The sequence below is a fragment of the Pseudophryne corroboree genome, chromosome 11 (assembly GCF_028390025.1).
Source record: "Pseudophryne corroboree isolate aPseCor3 chromosome 11, aPseCor3.hap2, whole genome shotgun sequence".
Taxonomy (NCBI): Eukaryota; Metazoa; Chordata; class Amphibia; order Anura; family Myobatrachidae; genus Pseudophryne; species Pseudophryne corroboree.
This window is the reverse complement of record NC_086454.1, coordinates 15659398-15682462: the sequence shown is the minus strand read 5'-3', so window position 1 is coordinate 15682462 and position 23065 is coordinate 15659398. Positions and strand designations below refer to the sequence as shown.

Genomic DNA, 23065 nt, shown 5'->3' with positions numbered 1-23065 from the left:
ACTATTCCTAGTGAATATTGACCCTTCCTCATGAATACTGACCATTCCTATTGAATTTTGGCCATTACTTGTTAATATTGGACATTCCTCAAGAATAATGGCCGTTCCTAGTGAATATTGGTCATTCCTTAGTAATATTGGCCATAACTCAAGATTATTGCCCATAATTTGAGAATATTGGCCATTACTAGTGAATATTTGCCATTCCTCATGAATATTGGCCATTCCTTAGTATTATTGGCTATTCCTCAAGATTATAGCCCATAATTCGAGACTATTGCCCGTTATTAGCGAATATTGCACATTCCTCATGAATATTGGCCATTCCTTAGTAATATCGGCCATTCCTCAGGAATATTGGCCTTTGCTAGTGAATACTGACCCTTCCTCATGGATATTGGTGGTATAGTTCCTTAGCGATGCAACTGGTTCATGGCAATTTATGCTCATCCATGTTTCAGCAAATAAAATGGCTGCCACTGCTGTTGTAGGAGACAGGTGATCTTTAGCATTAAAGGACAACTAAACCCAAAATACAAGCCAAGTAAGAACCACATCTGCAGGTAGTATAGTTACAGTGACCTATTGCTGTCCATCGGACAGATCCAGTAGCTCAGAGTACAGCGAAAAGATCATATAATGTTCTTACTGTTTCTTCAGCTCTGTCTGGTCAGCAACTTGACAAAATTGCCCCCAGAGCTCATTTTCTTACTAGATCAAATCTGATACAATGGATTCAGAGGTGCACACAAATCATGCATGGCTGCGATTTCTCGTGGATATGCAAGTGCAGAAATATGCAACCTGCCAGCTTGAACATTCCCCTTGTGTACTTCCGTGTGATGGACTAAGCAAACCCTGCCATGCCCACTTTGCGTTTACTTTGGTATTATTGAGCAATGCCCACTTTGGTATTATTGAGCAATGCTCCAGTGCGCTGGTGGATCTGACTACTCCGCCATTGATTGACCATTAGTCGCAACAGAACCTTCACAAGAAGTCCCCGCCTTGTAGCACTCTCAAGATATGGTCACTGTGGCTGCTCTGTTGGGAAAGAGAACGCAGCTGCAAAGCCAAAACACACCCGTGACGTTTTCACGCACGCGTCCACCCAAAAATATTTTGTGTGAAACTTGTTTTGCAGGTCACTTGCAGCATCAGACCATCTTGCCAGTTTTTGCGAAAATGAACCTGAACGCGTTTTGCATGGGTTTATAAACTGATGATACATTTTCAGAGCTTCAATTATTGGCACATGGAGTCATAAACGTCAGACTTGTATTTAGGATTAGTGGCCCTTTAGCTTACGAGCTAAGAGTATAGCTAGCACTTTGAATTTAGTTTGCTAATCCTTTGTAAATTGAGTCGTTGGAGAATCATGCAAATTTTCAATATAGAAGTTGACACATGCAACTTGTGTCATTGTGTCTTTCCAAAGCTAGGGCTGGACGTTTGCACAACTTTCCTACTCTAATCCAAGGCCGGTGTAGAATTTTACCTGATTGTTTGCAAGAATCAGTAAGCTTCCTCAGGTACAATAAGTGTCCACAGTAGAGTGATCCTGATCCTAAATGTGGCCTTGGGAACTGAAGCAAATGATTTTTTTTACTTGGCACTAGCTTAGGGACCCTAATGCCAGGGGAAAATGTGTAGGAACAAATAGCGATTTCTGAATCTACTAGTGCCCTACTTATCCGCAGTGGTCTGGCTGAATGCCAGGAACCAGGAGATGTGTATGAGGCAGGACAATGTAAAGCATTATGTTTGCATCATAAATATACTTCTGTGTGTTGAGTTATTCTAATATCTCTGCTGGACAAGCACAGAAAGGTCATAAAATAATCTGCCTATCACCCAGGGTGGCCAAATTCTTCTGATTTGATAGAGAGGCCTAGACGTGTACGGTAAAGGGGAAACTTTATAACCTGGACAAGGCTGAACCAATTTCTAAGTCACGAAAAGCCATCAGGCTTTTAAACCAAACCGGTAATGCAATAATCCAAGGACTGCGATTATCACACCCTCTAACAGGTAAACAATGTATATAATATATATGGGCCTAGATTACTGTAAACCGTTTTAATGTGTTTTTTTTCTTTTTGTACAAATGATGGGGAAGAGGCCCCAAATCACTTTTTTTCTTAGACCACCATGTGCAGTTATTATCTGCATCACCCAGGCATGATGAAGCGCAGTTACGGCAGCCATTTTGATAGGTGACATCGCTGAGGTAATTTCTACTGAATTCTCTCTGGTTCAGCTGACAAAATGGCTGCCTCTCTGAGCGTGACAGGTATTGCTAATAAGTAGGAACAAAATTAAGTAGCTTCAAAATACACTAATTGGTTTCTGTGGTATTAGATGGAAAAGAGGCAATAAAATGGAATGCAAGAGAACCAAGACAGGCAGGGACGAAAATTACTGTTGCCCTGGTCTGCATGAGGGATTAGCAGTGGCAGATTATACTATGGGATACACATGGGCCCACAGTTCTGGCTCTAGGGACTTTACTGTAAGGGGTAAATTTACTAAAGCTTCTAAAACAGAGAATTCGTGATGTTGCCCATAGCAACCAATCAGATGCTGTCTATCATTTCTCTATTGCCTATTAGAGAATGATAGACAGCATCTGATTGGTTGCTATAGGTAACATCACCAGTTCTCTGTTTTAGAAGCTTTAGTAAATTTACCCCTTAGGGTAAGTGGGGAGAAAAAGTGGGAAATGGCTGTGCAGATAAATAGCTTCCTATTGGACAGAGCAGACCCCCCCCCCCCCCCTCTCCAGACACAAAGTTGAGGGGCCCAAGAAACTGGTGTATTGGGACCCAGATTATCCTTGTGTGCATTATCACAAATTAAGGGGCCAACTCAGACCCTGACTATAAAGCAATTTCTGGACACCTGCGCATGCGCGTACGCCGGAATGCGAATGTGCAAGGTCCTAAACTGCGTTCTCTTCTGAATGCAGTTTAAGACCTGGAGAGGAGCGGAAACAGGGCGTCGATGCCGCGTTTTATGGGCGTCGATGTTCCGTTTTAGGGGCGCGGTCCGGACAATCCAGGTGTCTGCGGACTGTTTGTAGGGCAGGCCGCAGCAGCTGCATCACGCCACACACAGCTGCTGTGACCCATAACATGGCGGGTAGCCGTCTGCCTTCGCAGGCTGCGCTGGCAAAGGGCTACTCTAAAAATGCAATCGTATCACTGCAGTGTGATGCTCTCGCATGTCAAAGAAATTGATCAGATGTTCTCGCACATCTACGATCAGGTCTGAATTAGACCCCAAATGCCATAAAGAGAATATACAGTAGAATTGTAACATTCTTAATCTTCATATTTACCCCCCAGTTATTAATCCAAAAGAAATCTAGTGCAACGGATATAAGCCGGGGTTCACCATGCTGTCCAATAAGATAGCTGCCTTCATTTTCTGCACTAGAAACAGGTGGCAAGTATTTAATTGGTTGTTAAAATATGAGATGATAGATTTACGAGACTTTTTTTGGATGCATTTTGCTGCCTACTCTGCAGGAAGTGCTCACAAAGATCATAAAAATCACAGGCTACGGAAAATGCAAGATTACTCTATACCATGCAGACAGAAAGCAGGCAAGCAGGCAGCAACCACAGACACTAATCACATGCAGGACATGCCGCAGAATCATACGTGCCCAAAGCGGGCGCCTTAAGTGAGGGCGACGCAGCCAGCAGGGTCTAGCAAAGTGTATTTTAATGTATTTTAAAAGAAAAGAAAAGAAACAGCTTCTTCAAAGGATTGACCGATAAATCATGTACATTACAGAACAAATACAGCTGGTTTACCCTTACACATAACATCTAAATGTTTCTGTTTTGCTTTTTAGTGTCAGTGGAACTGGAGCATTCTTGAGTTAATACAAATGCACAAAAGAAAATGCAGAATGTATCACTATAACATCTCAGTGTTAAACTGGTATTTATGTAGGACCTCTGCAATGGCCGATTCAGTTATATACGGCCGGCTTTCCAGCCCTTGTGTGGTGTGAAAATAACTAAGGGGGTCATTCTGGCCCAATCGCACGCTGCAGTTTATCGCAGCGGTGCGATCGGGTCAGAACTGCGCATACCAGATGGCTGAAGGCTGTCAGGCTGCTACGATCGCCTCTGTCTGATTGACAGGCAGAGGTGGTCTCTGGGCGGGGGGCGGAACGGCGGCGTTTGTCCGCCATTTCGTGGGCACGGTCCGGCAAACGCAGGCATGGCCGGACCGAACGGGTGCGGGCCGCATCGGCTGTGTGACGTCACACGCAGCCGCTGCGGGCCGGGGAGCGACAGTAGCTCCCGGCCAGCACGCTAAAGCTGCGCTGGTCGGGAGTTACTCTTGAAGTGCAAAGGCATCGCCGCTGTGCGATGCCTTTGCACTTCTGCGGGGGTGGGGGGGAGCGGCACTGACATGTGGGGTGGGATAGCCCTGTGCTGGGCGTCCCCCCACATGTCAGTATGAATGATCGTAGCTGTGCTAAATTTAGCACAGCTACGATCAACTCGGAATGACCCCCTATATGTAGCTAGCTGCAAGTTGAGCATGTGCTAATGACATGCAGGGCTGCCATCAGAAATTGTGGGGCCCGGGACTAACAAAATAGGCAATGCCCTCAAACCTCAAAAGGACGGTGGAACTGTGGATAATGTGGGTAGAGCTACAGCAGTGTGGGGTATCAATAGGGGCGCAAACTTTTTTTTTAATTGTCGAAGGTTGGCCAGTAGGGTTGGGTGTTATTATAACATATTAATCTATCATATTTAATGTCCGGGCCCGGGACCACAGTCCCTGCGGTCCCCCCCCCCCCCCCCCCACCCCGATGGCAGCCCTGATTACATGGGAATCTCAGGCTGAGACACATTGTATAGAAGTGCCTAAAAGACAGATCTTATTTTATATTACTATCCTCTTACTATTAATAAGACCATTTGCATCATCGTTATAATTTTTCACCTGCTGTTTCACATTAGAAAACTTAAGAGCATGCTTATAGCACTAAAGGTTAATGAATTTGTAGAGTGCAGCAACATTGTTTCCACGTAGTAACAACAGTTACGGGGGTTGTTCTCTTTATGACTGCATGGGGCTGATTCTGAGTTGTACGCCGCTGAGACTGCTTTAGCATCTTTCGCCGTGGTGGCGCCTGCAAAGGCGCAACGCATGATTGTGTAAAAGCTCGGCTGTTGCCTCGGGGATGGTGGGAAATACGCATTTGTAGACTATTATGTTGCAGAACTACAAAGAGAAGGCTAAGCACTCTACAGCTATGTCTTACCTGACACGCTAAGGTCCCCGCAGTGAACACAACACTTAGAGACACGACTGGTACTCGACACGGTGGAAGGACTGTATATGTGAGAGCAGTGGGAACATGGAAACATGACAAAATGCACCAACATTACAAAATAAACATCCCTCCCATCCTTTAGAGAACTGGAAGGGAAATACATGCATTACAAAAAGAAAATATATATACAAAGTAACAATGACAAGATGAGCATACAAAAGAAAAAATATACAAAAAGTCATCATGCAATTTTAGCCATTCTACCCCAAATATAATAAATCATTTCCAGGTAGACACCAGACAGAATACAGTGGCTACTGGCAAAGTGGTTAATTTGCACCAGTTACCTACATACAGCGATGGCAGCTGTTTTGAGGAACGAACCAACATCCAGCCTATCAAGTCACTAGAAACAAGTGACATCACTGAGGCTTGAGGCACAAACCTCAGTCACTTCAGTTCCTAGTGAATCATTAGGCCATGTCCTTGCAAAGGGTGGTTGGCCCGCAAATTGGCAGCTTCCATTGTATGTAGGTGTCCCGTATACCTCAATTCAGTTCAGTATTACCTATATATTCTACATAATTACGTTGGCAACGCAATAACCCCTTTGCTGTTGGAGAGGTTGGCATTAAACTGTCCTTCAACAGGTTAGGGACCACTCAACCAGCAAAAAAGGCACACAGTTATAATTCTAGAGGTACTCTCAGTGCTGGGCATACAGTTTCCATTACTAGGACAGCTCACGTGCTACAGTGTATCATGGAAGAGCTCTTGTATGTGCCCTAGTGGAAACAACCAGAGTAACACGCAAGTATTAGAACATAAGAACATCAGTTAGTTACGTTTATCCCTTGCAGATGAGCAGCCTTGTGTTTCCATCTGAGCAACTTTCATATTCATGAAATCATCTGCAGTCAGATATCTGCTAAACCGTCACTACTGTAATTGCGAAAATTTTGCATTTTTTTTCTTAGCAAACTGAATATATTTTTCACAAAAAAATATTTTTTTATTTAAAAAAAAAAAGTTTAATGTTACAAGACATGCACTAATCTGGCGCTTCATTGCAACACATTACCAAAAGGTGACAGGGCGCAGACGTCTTGTCCATTTATAACAACAGCTAAAGTGCTAGAGCCAGGACTGTGAGCCTCATTTAAAGCTTAGTTTTGTGCCTGGAACATAAGTTTAAAAAATGGCGTCACAAGAATTGCGCATCTACGTCTGTATATGACGCTTTCAATGTATTTCTGCGGTAGGCGTACATCAGACATACATATGTGTATACTGCGCTTATGCCAACCGGTAGGGAAGACATGGCGGCTCTTGAGTACTGTATATAACGCTTAATCAAATTATATCATTAGTGCACTTCAAGCCTTCATTTTACCTGGTTTACAGAACCTGTGTAATCCATGAGTGTCCCGATTTAAAGGAATGGTAAAGCTACGTATAACTGTAGTACACCATGCAGGCGACCAATTCTAACAACGTAAAAAATTGCCTACCGTTAAGATGCAATCGCCGTAAAAAAGAAAATAAAATATGAAGTTCACAAAACACTTTAAAATACTGAAAATTTAAAAAATACAAAACAGACTTGGTGAATATTGTTATTAAAACTCCGAGACTCAACCAATATATCAACGTATTTGCGTATCAAAAATATAGAGGTGATGGCTAATGCCATTGCCTGTACCCAAACTGCTGTATACAGTATAACCTATTTGTATACTTTTTTTTAAAACTTTTGCGTTATCTTATTAAAAATAGAAACAAATATATGTTTCCCATTAAAAACGTTCCCTTTGCTTCAAATGAGCATTAAATTATCAATAAATAATAAAATATATGAAAAATACACAACAGAGATGCTATATGAGAATTATAGCAGCAGTTATATAAAAAAAATATATATACAGAGCACAGAGTTCATTTAATACTGTCTGATGCCACCAATTATATCAGCGATGATTAGTTTTACTGTATTGTCCTACGTCTCCAAACACAAACCTAGGACTCCCCAGGTGCATGGCACCCCATACCCAGGACTCCCCAGGTGCATGGCACCCCATACCCAGGACTCCCCAGGTGCATGGCACCCCATACCCAGGACTCCCCAGACGCATGGCAACCCGTACTCTATCCCATGATACACTGCAGCAATCCAACACTTAATGTTAGTGTCGTCATAGTAAGCTTCCGAGGCTGGGCCGGTATATTGGGGGTGACCTGGCCTGTTGTAATAGTAACGACACTACAGAAATACAAGTGAATATACAGTGCATGCAGATGCAGGAGAGGAGCATGCAGTTATATACAGGTCTCGATATCCATAAAAGTCACCGGTACCTTGCAGTCGTCGACTACCACAGAATTGTGCGCTGCGTAAATGCATTGGTTGGAGTTATTCTCCCTGTGGTTTTTCATGTCGTCATAAATGGACAGAGTCTTGGTCATTTCAGTTTCCTGCTGTGCATGCTGTTTATCCAGATTTTCCAGTTCTGCCTTGGATAAATGGTAGACAATGCCAGCTCCGAAGGAATCGCCCACCACATTGACTGAAGTCCTCATACGGTCCCTTGGAAAGAGCAGAAGAAGGAGACAGTGAATGGGTCCTGGGCACCCTTGGTGGCCCACCTGCTCTGCTTCTTAGCTAGTGTGGAGCTTGGGCTGGCCGGATGGTATCTTCTGTTCTTGGGAGCGTGGCGCTTTGTTGTGACATCAAGCGCCAACCTCTTGGCCCAGTACTATTATGGCGGAACACCACCAGCTGTGGTCAGAGGTTAATGTTCACTAGAGGTATCAACTAGGTTCTACTATATGCTTCCAGCTGGTAAAGAGACCTCCCTACTTAGGGCTCCAAGTTGGAGTATTACAGTATGCTTCCTATCAGGTGGACCTTCTTGGGAAATCTGGGATAAATATGATCCTGGCATTTAAATTTACCAAAATGACACTAAACAAAGATAGTATGCCTAATGACGACCCTCAGGCAGCAATAATAATACTTACAGAAGCCAGTCCACAGCGACGAGAAGGCTGATGTCCTGGGTGGGCAGCCCCACAGCTGTCAGAATCAGAAGCATGGTGACCAGACCTGCACTGGGGATACTGGCTGCCCCCACGCTGGCCAACGTAGCCGTCAAGCTTAGAAACGAAGGATGGAAAAAACAGAGTGAAATGAGTATGATCCCTACTAAACCGATATATAATCCCTGAGGGCTAATCCTGCCGGTAACAGGGCAGGAGAGGACAATACAGAACCAAGGGCGGAGAACCTCAACTATACTGCATGTGGTAAAATAAAACTGTTTTCCAATAGCTGAAGATGTAACATTGTCACTTCTTTGAGGATTCTAGCAAAAATCAGAATGCATAGATGGGGCTTATTCTGAATTAAACACATTTCCTATTACGGTCGCAAATAGTGATTTTGCGTTCGGATCAAAATAAGCCATATGATGTCTAAAGGGGTAAATTATGTCTGGCAATGTTGCGAACAATACAGATAAGCTAGGCCAGAGGTTCTCAAACGCAGCCCTCAAGTCACCCCAACGCTCCAGGTTTTAGGAATATCCTTGGCTCAGCTCAGATAGTTAAATCAAATTGTCTGAGGATCTAATTAAATCACCTGTGGCCAAGCATGGATAAACTTAAAACCTGGACCGTTGGGGTGTCTTACGGCCCACATTTGAGAACCGTTGCTCTAGACATTGCTGCACCTAGGCCCTCATTCCGAGTCGTTCGCTCGGTATTTTTCATTGCATCGCAGTGAAATTCCGCATAGTGCGCATGCGCAATATTCGCACTGCGACTGCGCCAAGTATCTTTGCTATGAAGAAAGTATTTTTACTCACGGCTTTTTCATCGCTCCGGCGATCGTAATGTGATTGACAGGAAATGGGTGTTACTGGGCGGAAACACGGCATTTTATGGGCGTGTGGCTGAAAACGCTACCGTTTCCGGAAAAAACGCAGGAGTGGCCGGAGAAACGGGGGAGTGGTTGGGCGAACGCTGGGTGTGTTTGTGACGTCAAACCAGGAACGACAAGCACTGAACTGATCGCACAGGCAGAGTAAGTCTGGAGCTACTCTAAAACTGCTAAGTAGTTTGTGATCGCAATATTGCGAATACATCGGTCGCAATTTTAAGATGCTAAGATACACTCCCAGTAGGCGGCGGCTTAGCGTGTGTAACTCTGCTAAATTCGCCTTGCGACCGATCAACTCGGAATGAGGGCCCTAGTACGCTGCACTCAGTACTCTGTACAGCATCCAAGTATAACTGAAATGAACACACTGTCTTGTTGATATAAAGGCATTTGTGAAAAACACAGAATAAAGTTAGAACAACAAATTAAGAACCTTATCATTGAACTGTTCTGTTCCTCACCTCACTGTCACTATCTGTCCACCATCCAGCACCACTCCATTCATCTGGGCAATAAAGATGGCCGCCACAGCCTCGTACAGAGCCGTCCCATCCATGTTAATTGTGGCCCCAACAGGGAGCACGAAACGCGTTACCCTTTTGTCGATGCCCAGGTTTTCCTCCAGACAGCGGAATGTGACAGGCAGCGTCCCAGCACTGCAACAAAAAACACCCTGGCTTCATTTATCTCATCCTGGTGTAATACCGTGACAAAAGCAACTGATTTCAATAATTAAGCACAATTCATTAGCAGAGAATAAGATAGGAGATTGACTACACCCAAATGCAATATCTCTCCTTACGCAACATATACGGGATGCGGTCAACAAAAGGGGCAGTCGGAATCCCGAAAGTCAGAATCCCAACAGATCCCGGAGGTTATTACAGGGTTGGGATTAGGGTTAGGCCTCGGGGGGAGGGTCAGAATTAGGCTGCAGGGGGAGGGTTAGTGTTAGGCTGCGGTGTTGGAGGCCGGGGGCCGGTTAGGGCTAGGTTGCAGGAGGAGGAGGTTAGGGTTAGGGCTGGGATTAGGGGTAGGCCCTAGGGGGAGGGTTAGAATTAGGCTGCAGGGGGAGGGTTAGTGTTAGGCTGCGGTGTTGGGGGCCGGTTAGGGCTAGGTTGCAGGAGGAGGAGGTTAGGGTTAGGGCTGGGATTAGGGGTAGGCCCTAGGGGGAGGGTTAGAATTAGGCTGCAGGGGGAGGGTTAGTGTTAGGCTGCAGTGTTGGGGGGCGGTTAGGGCTAGGTTGCAGGAGGAGGAGGTTAGGGTTACGGCTGGGATTAGGGGTAGGCCCTAGGGGGAGGGTTAGAATTAGGCTGCAGGGGGAGGGTTAGTGTTAGGCTGCAGTGTTGGGGGCCAGGGGCCGGTTAGGGCTAGGTTGCAGGAGGAGGAGGTTAGGGTTAGGGCTGGGATTAGGGGTAGGCCCTAGGGGGAGGGTTAGAATTAGGCTGCAGGGGGAGGGTTAGTGTTAGGCTCCAGTGTTGGAGGCCGGGGGCCGGTTAGGGCTAGGTTGCAGGAGGAGGAGGTTATTGTTAGGGCTGGGATTAGGGGTAGGCCCTAGGGGGAGGGTTAGAATTAGGCTGCAGGGGGAGGGTTAGTGTTAGGCTGCAGTGTTGGGGGCCGGGGGCCGGTTAGGGCTAGGTTGCAGGAGGAGGAGGTTAGGGTTAGGGCTGGGATTAGGGGTAGGCCCTAGGGGGAGGGTTAGAATTAGGCTGCAGGGGGAGGGTTAGTGTTAGGCTGCAGTGTTGGGGCCGGGGGCCGGTTAGGGCTAGGTTGCAGGAGGAGGAGGTTAGGGTTAGGGCTGGGATTAGGGTTAGGCCCTAGGGGGAGGGTTAGAATTAGGCTGCAGGGGGAGGGTTAGTGTTAGGCTGCGGTGTTGGGGGGCGGTTAGGGCTAGGTTGCAGGAGGAGGAGGTTAGGGTTAGGGCTGGGATTAGGGTTAGGCCCTAGGGGGAGGGTTAGAATTAGGCTGCAGGGGGAGGGTTAGTGTTAGGCTGCGGTGTTGGGGGCCGGTTAGGGCTAGGTTGCAGGAGGAGGAGGTTAGGGTTGGGATTAGGGGCAGGGTTAGAATTAGGCTGCAGGGGGAGGGTTAGTGTTAGGCTCCAGTGTTGGGGGCCGGTTAGGGCTAGGTTGCAGGAGGAGGAGGTTAGGGTTAGGGCTGGGATTAGGGGTAGGCCCTAGGGGGAGGGTTAGAATTAGGCTGCAGGGGGAGGGTTAGTGTTAGGCAGCGGTGTTGGGGGCCGGGGGCCGGTTAGAGCTAGGTTGCAGGAGGAGGAGGTTAGGGTTAGGGCTGGGATTAGGGTTAGGCCCTAGGGGGAGGGTTAGAATTAGGCAGCAGGGGGAGGGTTAGTGTTAGGCTCCAGTGTTTGGGGCCGGGGGCCGGTTAGGGCTAGGTTGCAGGAGGAGGAGGTTATTGTTAGGGCTGGGATTAGGGGTAGGCCCTAGGAGGAGGGTTAGAATTAGGCTGCAGGGGGAGGGTTAGTGTTAGGCTGCGGTGTTGGGGGCCGGGGGCCGGTTAGGGCTAGGTTGCAGGAGGAGGAGGTTAGGGTTATGGCTGGGATTAGGGGTAGGCCCTAGGGGGAGGGTTACAATTAGGCTGCAGGGGGAGGGTTAGTGTTAGGCTGCAGTGTTGGGGGCCGGGGGCCGGTTAGGGCTAGGTTGCAGGAGGAGGAGGTTATTGTTAGGGCTGGGATTAGGGGTAGGCCCTAGGGGGAGGGTTAGAATTAGGCTGCAGGGGGAGGGTTAGTGTTAGGCTCCAGTGTTGGGGGCCGGTTAGGGCTAGGTTGCAGGAGGAGGAGGTTATTGTTAGGGTTGGGATTAGGGGTAGGCCCTAGGGGGAGGGTTAGAATTAGGGTGCAGGGGGAGGGTTAGTGTTAGGCAGCGGTGTTGGGGGCCGGGGGCCGGTTAGGGCTAGGTTGCAGGAGGAGGAGGTTAGGGTTAGGGTTGGGATTAGGGGTGGGCCCTAGGGGGAGGGTTAGAATTAGGCTGCAGGGGGAGGGTTAGTGTTAGGCTGCGGTGTTGGGGGCCGGTTAGGGCTAGGTTGCAGGAGGAGGAGGTTAGGGTTACGGCTGGGATTAGGGGTAGGCCCTAGGGGGAGGGTTAGAATTAGGCTGCAGGGGGAGGGTTAGTGTTAGGCTGCAGTGTTGGGGGCCGGGGGCCGGTTAGGGCTAGGTTGCAGGAGGAGGTTAGGGTTAGGGTTAGGGTTGGGATTAGGGGTAGGCCCTAGGGGAGGGTTAGAATTAGGCTGCAGGGGGAGGGTTAGTGTTAGGCTGCGGTGTTGGGGGCTGGGGGCCGGTTAGGGCTAGGTTGCAGGAGAAGGAGGTTAGGGTTACGGCTGGGATTAGGGGTAGGCCCTAGGGTGAGGGTTAGAATTAGGCTGCAGGGGGAGGGTCAGTGTTAGGCTGCGGTGTTGGGGGCCGGGGGCCGGTTAGGGCTAGGTTGAAGGAGGAGGAGGTTATTGTTAGGGCTGGGATTAGGGGTAGGCCCTGGGGGAGGGTTAGAATTAGGCTGCAGGGGGAGGGTTAGTGTTAGGCTGCAGTGTTGGGGGCCGGTTAGGGCTAGGTTGCAGGAGGAGGAGGTTATTGTTAGGGCTGGGATTAGGGGTAGGCCCTGGGGGAGGGTTAGAATTAGGCTGCAGGGGGAGGGTTAGTGTTAGGCTGCAGTGTTGGGGGCCGGTTAGGGCTAGGTTGCAGGAGGAGGAGGTTAGGGTTAGGGCTGGGATTAGGGGTAGGCCCTAGGGGGAGGGTTAGAATTAGGCTGCAGGGGGAGGGTTAGTGTTAGGCTGCGGTGTTGGGGGCCGGGGGCCGGTTAGGGCTAGGTTGAAGGAGGAGGAGGTTATTGTTAGGGCTGGGATTAGGGGTAGGCCCTAGGGGGAGGGTTAGAATTAGGCTGCAGGGGGAGGGTTAGTGTTAGGCTGCGGTGTTGGGGGGCGGTTAGGGCTAGGTTGCAGGAGGAGGAGGTTAGGGTTAGGGCTGGGATTAGGGGTAGGCCCTAGGTGGAGGGTTAGAATTAGGCTGCAGGGGGAGGGTTAGTGTTAGGCTGCAGTGTTGGGGGCCGGGGGCCAGTTAGGGCTAGGTTGCAGGAGGAGGAGGTTAGGGTTAGAGCTGGGATTAGGGGTAGGCCCTAGGGGGAGGGTTAGAATTAGGCTGCAGGGGGAGGGTTAGTGTTAGGCTGCGGTGTTGGGGGCTGGGGGCTGGTTAGGGCTAGGTTGCAGGAGGAGGAGGTTATTGTTAGGGCTGGGATTAGGGGTAGGCCCTAGGGGGAGGGTTAGAATTAGGCTGCAGGGGGAGGGTTAGTGTTAGGCTGCGGTGTTGGGGGCCGGTTAGAGCTAGGTTGCAGGAGGAGGAGGTTAGGGTTAGGGCTGGGATTAGGGGTAGGCCCTAGGGGAGGGTTAGAATTAGGCTGCAGGGGGAGGGTTAGTGTTAGGCTCCAGTGTTGGGGGCCGGTTAGGGCTAGGTTGCAGGAGGAGGAGGTTAGGGTTAGGGCTGGGATTAGGGGTAGGCCCTAGGGGGAGGGTTAGAATTAGGCTGCAGGGGGAGGGTTAGTGTTAGGCTGCAGTGTTGGGGGCCGGGGGCCGGTTAGGGCTAGGTTGCAGGAGGAGGAGGTTAGGGTTAGGGCTGGGATTAGGGGTAGGCCCTAGGGGGAGGGTTAGAATTAGGCTGCAGGGGGAGGGTTAGTGTTAGGCTGCGGTGTTGGGGGGCGGTTAGGGCTAGGTTGCAGGAGGAGGAGGTTAGGGTTAGGGCTGGGATTAGGGATAGGGTAAACATATTTACTGGGATCTGTTGGGATTCTGACTGTCGGTATCCCATCTGCCGTGATTTCATGCCCTACCCATATAGAGGGGTCTACTGTATATACTAAGCCTTGGAGAGACATCAAGTGGAGAGAGCTGAAGTACCAGCCAACCAGCTACTGTCATTTTTTAAACACAGCCTGTAATATGACAGTTAGGAGCTGATTGGCTGGTACTTTACCTGCGTCCATGGCTTAGTAAATAGACCCCTGAGTCACTGACAGGCTCTGTAACTGTACTGTCACGGAACCCCAATGCTCACCTGTCGCCTACACACAGTGTAGCACCCCAGATTCTTAGGTGACATCACTAGTTTGTAGCAAAAGTACAGGGTGCATTTTCATGAGCATTGGTCAGTGCTGGATTGGGGTGTGATGGGCCCACCTGGGAAAGGCTTGGCTAACCGTCATAGAGGACAAAGCCTGCAGACAACATGGATCGTACATCTATGTTCCTGGTCTCCCAGGTAACTGACACTGTAATAGAGTAACAGTGTATAATTCTAATACACTGTCTGAAAGGGTGTGGTATGGTATGCCGGCGGCCGGCGACCAGCATGCCGGCGCCGGAAGCCCGACCGCCGGCATACCGACAGCGTGGCGAGCGCAAATGAGCCCCTTGTGGGTTCGCTGCGCTCGCCATGCTGCTGGCACGGTATTTATTCTCCCTCCAGGGGGGTCATGGACCCCCACGAGGGAGAAAAACTGACAGTATGCCGGCTGTCGGGATTCCGACATTTAAAGAGGAGGGGGAACCCTCAGGCAGTGGGGCTCACTAAGGCTTTCCCTGCACCCCTGTGGGCCCTTCATATAACAGGCCAGTGGCGGGCAAGGGACATGAAGGGCCCACCAAAGAAATCAATGGTGAGGGCCCAGGCTTAATGGGTGTGACCAGCCACCAGAGGGACTTGGTCAACCATTAGAGAGGTTGGCCCAGGTTCATCCATGATCCTGCTCCACCAAGTTATTGACCCTAGAGCAGGATGTGTGGCCCTCAGTCAGTTGGGACCACCAAGGATTTCCCCTGTACACCTGTGGGCAAGTTTGGAGCACCCAGGAGTGCTTCCACAGAGTGTATACAGGTGCACAATAATATACCTAGAATTTACAGCAAGGACAGAGTTAACACTACACACTTTTTAATTGAATAACAATACAATTCCATCACTTTACTTATAAATAACCTCCGATACGTTTACAAAGACTATAACCCTGGAGACTGTGTTCCTCGTGAGTTTTACAACACACCAGCTGGAATTGTGGCTACCATCCATGTGAGCCGTGTATCTTAGGAGAAGCCGCTGTAATGAGGTATAGAAAGGGACTAACCACCAGCCAACGGATAGGAAGCAGATGTCACATCATATTCTTTAATACCATCCCATCCTAAACATGTCATGTGCCGCCAGGAAGGGGCCTGCCACACACGGGGGCGATTATGTGAAGATCAAATCTTTCATATTGAAACCAGTCGGCACAAATGTTTTAGATTATCAAAACAAAAGAAAACACGTTTTAAAGACTTTAAAGGCTGGGAGAATTACCTGTGAACACCGGCCATGAAATTAAATTTGTTAAAAGAGGGGAAAGCGTGAAGCTCTTACAGTACACAATGGGCCAGGGGGGGAGGGAAGGGGTAGGGGGTTCTGTCACACTTGTTATGCCAAGTAATATTAACAAGTTAGCACCAAGCAGCTGCACAATATCATTCACGGGTGCATCTCAGATTACTGAACTAACAGTCACCAGATTAGGGGCTCAGTAGGGAACGTCTGAAAGCATGGTGAGGGATCAGACATCAGCCTTAGTGATAGGCTGCTGTGTGTTATTCCCAAATGTCACTCACTGCAGGGTTAGGCGGTGGCCTTGTGTGACTCTCTCAAGACCTACACAGCTAGATTTACAGCCAGAATGAGAAGCAAGAAGATACAGCTGCTATAGGGACCCGCTGATAGAAACTGGAGAGGAAATATTGGGGCTTTACTCAAAACCAGGACCAATCCATCTAGCTACAGAGGACCAGACATCCTTACATCTCCTGGAGGACATCGCCTGTACCCTGGCAATATATGTGAGGATCCCACCCACTGCCATGCTTGTTTAGCAAAGAGAATGCTGAATTTGCATCATTCATGATTACTATTGTTGGTCACTGGATGACGACACATTGGGTGGTGTCGGACCCTTAGGTATAAATTGGCATGCTTTTGATGTGATGCCAAATTGTGGATTTTAGTGTAGAGTAGACCCCTTGACTAGCCTAAATCTAAGGCAAATACAAGTTGTACATATGCACTTTGTTTCCTATAACTCAACCTCATTATTTTACTAATATACCAAACACCACAACCACACCATCTTACTAACAAACCAACACCCCAACCTCACCATCTTCCTAATATTCCAATACCATAACCTCACCATCATCCTAATATACCAACACACCAACCACACCATCTTACTAATATACCAACACACCAACCACACCATCTTACTAATATACCAACACCCCAACCTCACCATCTTCCTAATATACCAATACCATAACCTCACCATCATCCTAATATACCAACACCCCAACGTCAACATCTTACTAATATACCAACACCCCAACCACACCATCTTACTAATATACCAACACCCCAACGTCAACATATTACTAATATACCAACACCCCAACCACACCATCTTACTAACAAACCAACACCCCAACCTCACCATCTTCCTAATATACCAATACCATAACCTCACCATCATCCTAATATACCAACACACCAACCACACCATCTTACTAATATACCAACACCCCAACGTCAACATCTTACTAATATACCAACACCCCAACCACACCATCTTACTAATATACCAACACCCCAACCACACCATCTTACTAATATAATAACACCGCAACCATACCATCTTCCTAATATTCCAACACACCAACCATACCATCTTACTAATATACCAACACCCCAAACACACCATCTTAATAATATAATAACACCCCAACCTCACCATCTTACTAATATACCAACACCCCAAACACACCATCTTACTAATAAAATAACACCCCAACCTCACCATCTTACTAATATACCAACACTCCAACCACACCATCTTACAAATAAACCAACATCCCAACCACACCATCTTATTAATATAATAACAAAGCAACCACACCACCTTACTAATATACCAACACACCAACCATACCATCTTCCTAATATACCAACAGCCCAACCACACCCTCTTACTAATAAAAAACACCGCAACCACACCATCTTCCTAATTTACCAACACCCCAACCACACCCTCTTACATATATACCAACACCCCAACCTCACCATATTACTAATATACCCACACCCCAAACACACCTTCTTACTTATATATAAACATCCCAACCTCACCATCTTACTAATATACCAATACACCAATCACACCATCTTACTATTATACTAATAGCTAAACCTCACCATCTTACTAATATACCAACACCGCAACCACACCATCTTACTAATATACCAACACCCCAACCTCACCATCTTACTAAAATACTAACACCCCAACACCACCCTTACTCATATACCAACACACCAATCACACCATCTTCCTAATATACCAACACACCAACCTCACCCTCTTACTAATTTACCAACACACCAATCACACCTTCTTCTTAATATACCAACACCCCAACCACACCATCTTACTAATATACCAACACCCCAACCTCACCATCTTACTAATATTCCAACACCGCAACCTTAACATCTGACTAATATACCAACACACCAACCTCACCCTCTTACTAATATACCAACACACCAACCAAACCCTCTTACTAATATACCAACACCCCAACCATACCATCTTCCTAATATACCAACACCCCAACCTCACCATATTACTAATATACTAGAACCCTAACCACACCTTATTACTAATATACCAACACACCAACCACACCATTTTACAAATATACAAACACCCCAAACACAACATATTACTAATATACCAACACCCCAACCACACCATCTTACTAATATACCAACACCCCAACCATACCATCTTCCTAATATACAAACACCCCAACAACACCCTTACTCATATACCAACACACCAACCACACCATCTTACTAATATACCAACACAACAACCTCTCCATCTTACTAATATACCAACACACCAATCACACCATCTTCCTAGTATACCAACACCCCAATCACACTATCTTACAAATATACCAACACCCCAACCACACCATCTTACTAATATACCAACACCCCAACCTCACCATCTTACAAATATACCAACACACCAATCACCCCATCTTCCTAGTATACCAACACCCCAACCACACCATCTTACTAATATACCAACATCACAACCACAGCATCTTACTAATATACCAACACACCAACCACACCATCTTACTAATATACCAACACCCCAACCTCACCATCTTACTAATATACCAACACAACATCTTACTAATATACCAACACCCCAACCTCACAATCTTACTAATATACCAACACACCAACCTCACCCTCTTACTAATATACCAACACACCAACCACACCCTCTTACTAATATACCAACACCCCAACCATACCATCTTCCTAATTTACCAACACCCCAACCTCATCATATTACTAATATACTAGCACCCTAACTACACCATATTACTAATATACCAACACACCAACCACACCATCTTACTAATATACCAACACCCAAAACACAACATATTACTAATATACCAAAACCCCAACCACACCCTCTTACTAATATACCAACACACCAACCTCACCCTCTTACTAATATACCAACACCCCAACCTCACCCTCTTACTAATATACCAACACCCCAACCACACCATCTTACTAATATACCAACACCCCAACCTCACCACCTTACTAATATACCAACACCCCAACCACACCCTCTTACTAATATACCAACACACCAACCTCTCCATCTTACTAATATACAGGTTGAGTATCCCATATCCAAATATTCCGAAATACGGAATATTCCGAAATACGGACTTTTCTGAGGGAGAGTGAGATAGTGAAACCTTTGTTTTATGATGGCTCAATGTACACAAACTTTGTTTAATACACAAAGTTATTAAAAATATTGTATTAAATGACCTTCAGGCTGTGTGTATAAGGTGTATATGAAACATAAATTAATTGTGTGTATGTATACATACTTTGTTTAATGCACAAAGTTATAAAAAAATATTGGCTAAAATTACCTTCAGGCTGTGTGTATAAGGTGTATATGTAACATAAATGCATTCTGTGCTTAGATTTAGGTCCCATCACCATGATATCTCATTATGGTAGGCAATTATTCCAAACTACGGAAAAATCCCATATCCAAAATACCTCTGGTCCCAAGCATTTTGGATAAGGGAGACTCAACCTGTACCAACACCCCAACCTCTCCATCTTACTAATATACCAACACCCCAACCACACCCTCTTACTAATATACCAACACCCCAACCTCACCCTCTTACTAATATACCAACACACCAACCACACCCTCTTACTAATATACCAACACCCCAACCACACCCTCTTACTAATATACCAACACCCCAACCACACCCTCTTACTAATATACCAACACCCCAACCACACCTTCTTCCTAATATACCAACACCCCAACCTCACCATCTTACTAATATACCAACACACCAATCACAACATCTTACTAATATACCAACACCCCAACCTCACCATATTACCAATATACCAACACACCAACCACACCTTCTTCCTAATATACCAACACCCCAACCTCACCATATTACCAATATACCAAAACACCAACCACACCTTCCTAATATACCAACACCCCAACCACACCATATTACCAATATACCAACACTCCAACCTCACCCTCTTACTAATATACCAACACACCAACCACACCTTCTTCCTAATATACCAACACCCCAACCTCACCATATTACCAATATACCAACACACCAACCTCACCCTCTTACTAATATACCAACACACCAACCACACCTTCTTCCTAATATACCAACACCCCAACCTCACCATATTACCAATATAATAGCACCCTAACCACACCATATTACTAATATACCAACACACCAACCACACCCTCTTACTAATATACCAACACCCCAACCTCTCCATCTTACTAATATACCAACACCCCAACCTCACCCTCTTACTAATATACCAACACACCAACCTCACCCTCTTACTAATATACCAACACCCCAACCACACCCTCTTACTAATAAACCAACACCCCAACCTCTCCATCTTACTAATATACCAACACCCCAATCACACCATCTTACTAATATACCAACACCCCAACCACACCCTCTTTACTAATATACCAACACACCAACCTCACCATCTTACTAATATACCAACACCCCAACCTAACCCTCTTACTAATATACCAACACCCCAACCTCTCCATCTTACTAATATACCAACACCCCAACCTCACCCTCTTACTAACATACCAACACCCCAACCTCACCCTCTTACTAATATACCAACACACCAACCTCACCCTCTTACTAATATACCAACACCCCAACCTCTCCATCTTACTAATATACCAACACCCCAATCACACCATCTTACTAATATACCAACACCCCAACCACACCCTCTTACTAATATACCAACACCCCAACCTCTCCATCTTACTAATATACCAACACCCCAATCACACCATCTTACTAATATACCAACACACCAACCACACCCTCTTACTAATATACCAACACACCACCCTCACCATCTTACTAATATACCAACACACCAACCACACCCTCTTACTAATATACCAACACACCAACCTCACCCTCTTACTAATATACCAACACCCCAACCACACCCTCTTACTAATATACCAACACCCCAACCACACCCTCTTACTAATATACCAACACCCCAACAACACCTTCTTCCTAATATACCAACACCCCAACCTCACCATCTTACTAATATATCAACACACCAATCATACCATCTTACTAATATACCAACACCCCAACCTCACCCTCTTACTAATATACCAACACACCAACCTCACCCTCTTACTAATATACCAACACCCCAACCCCTCCCTCTTACTAATATACCAACACCCCAACCTTTCATTCTTACTAATATACCAACACCCCAACCACACCCTCTTACTAATATATCAACACCCCAACCTCACCCTCTTACTAATATACCAACACACCAACCTCACCCTCTTACTAATATACCAACACCCCAACCACACCCTCTTACTAATATACCAACACCCCAACCACACCCTCTTACTAATTTACCAAACACCCCAACCACACCTTCTTCCTAATATACCAACACCCCAACCTCACCATCTTACTAATATACCAACACACCAATCACAACATCTTACTAATATACCAACACCCCAACCTCACCATATTACCAATATACCAACACACCAACCACACCTTCTTACTTATATATAAACACCCCAACCTCACCATCTTACTAATATACCAATACACCAATCACACCATCTTACTATTATACTAATAGCTAAACCTCACCATCTTACTAATATACCAACACCGCAACCACACCATCTTACTAATATACCAACACCCCAACCTCACCATCTTACTAAAATACTAACACCCCAACACCACCCTTACTCATATACCAACACACCAATCACACCATCTTCCTAATATACCAACACCCCAACCTCACCATTTTACTAATATACCAACACAACATCTTACTAATATACCAACACACCAACCTCACAATCTTACTAATATACCAACACACCAACCTCACCCTCTTACTAATTTACCAACACACCAATCACACCTTCTTCTTAATATACCAACACCCCAACCACACCATCTTACTAATATACCAACACCCCAACCTCACCATCTTACTAATATTCCAACACTGCAACCTTAACATCTGACTAATATACCAACACACCAACCTCACCCTCTTACTAATATACCAACACACCAACCAAACCCTCTTACTAATATACCAACACCCCAACCATACCATCTTCCTAATATACCAACACCCCAACCTCACCATATTACTAATATACTAGAACCCTAACCACACCATATTACTAATATACCAACACACCAACCACACCATTTTACAAATATACAAACACCCCAAACACAACATATTACTAATATACCAACACCCCAACCACACCATCTTACTAATATACCAACACCCCAACCATACCATCTTCCTAATATACAAACACCCCAACAACACCCTTACTCATATACCAACACACCAACCACACCATCTTACTAATATACCAACACAACAACCTCTCCATCTTACTAATATACCAACACACCAATCACACCATCTTCCTAGTATACCAACACCCCAATCACACTATCTTACAAATATACCAACACCCCAACCACACCATCTTACTAATATACCAACACCCCAACCTCACCATCTTACAAATGTACCAACACACCAATCACCCCATCTTCCTAGTATACCAACACCCCAACCACACCATCTTACTAATATACCAACATCACAACCACAGCATCTTACTAATATACCAACACACCAACCACACCATCTTACTAATATACCAACACCCCAACCTCACCATCTTACTAATATACCAACACAACATCTTACTAATATACCAACACCCCAACCTCACAATCTTACTAATATACCACCACACCAACCTCACCCTCTTACTAATATACCAACACACCAACCACACCCTCTTACTAATATACCAACACCCCAACCATACCATCTTCCTAATTTACCAACACCCCAACCTCATCATATTACTAATATACTAGCACCCTAACTACACCATATTACTAATATACCAACACACCACCCTCACCATCTTACTAATATACCAACACACCAACCACACCCTCTTACTAATATACCAACACACCAACCTCACCCTCTTACTAATATACCAACACCCCAACCACAC

At 46.1% G+C, this 23065-nt stretch overlaps 1 protein-coding gene across 3 annotated transcripts in view; it reads right to left on the bottom strand.

Moving 5' to 3' along the window:
• SLC1A2 (solute carrier family 1 member 2) overlaps positions 1-23065 on the bottom strand; it is a 176199-nt gene that overhangs the window by 6792 nt on the left and 146342 nt on the right. For 2 of the 3 annotated variants that reach the window (XM_063946295.1, XM_063946297.1), the window contains exons 8-10: positions 9707-9901; positions 8327-8461; positions 7664-7892 (exon numbers count right to left, since the gene is read on the bottom strand). In XM_063946295.1, coding sequence (XP_063802365.1) covers positions 7664-7892; positions 8327-8461; positions 9707-9901 — 559 coding nt within the window. Of the gene's footprint in view, positions 1-5296; positions 5368-7663; positions 7893-8326; positions 8462-9706; positions 9902-23065 lie in introns of all 3 variants that reach the window. The other variant, XM_063946296.1, reaches the window with a different exon arrangement.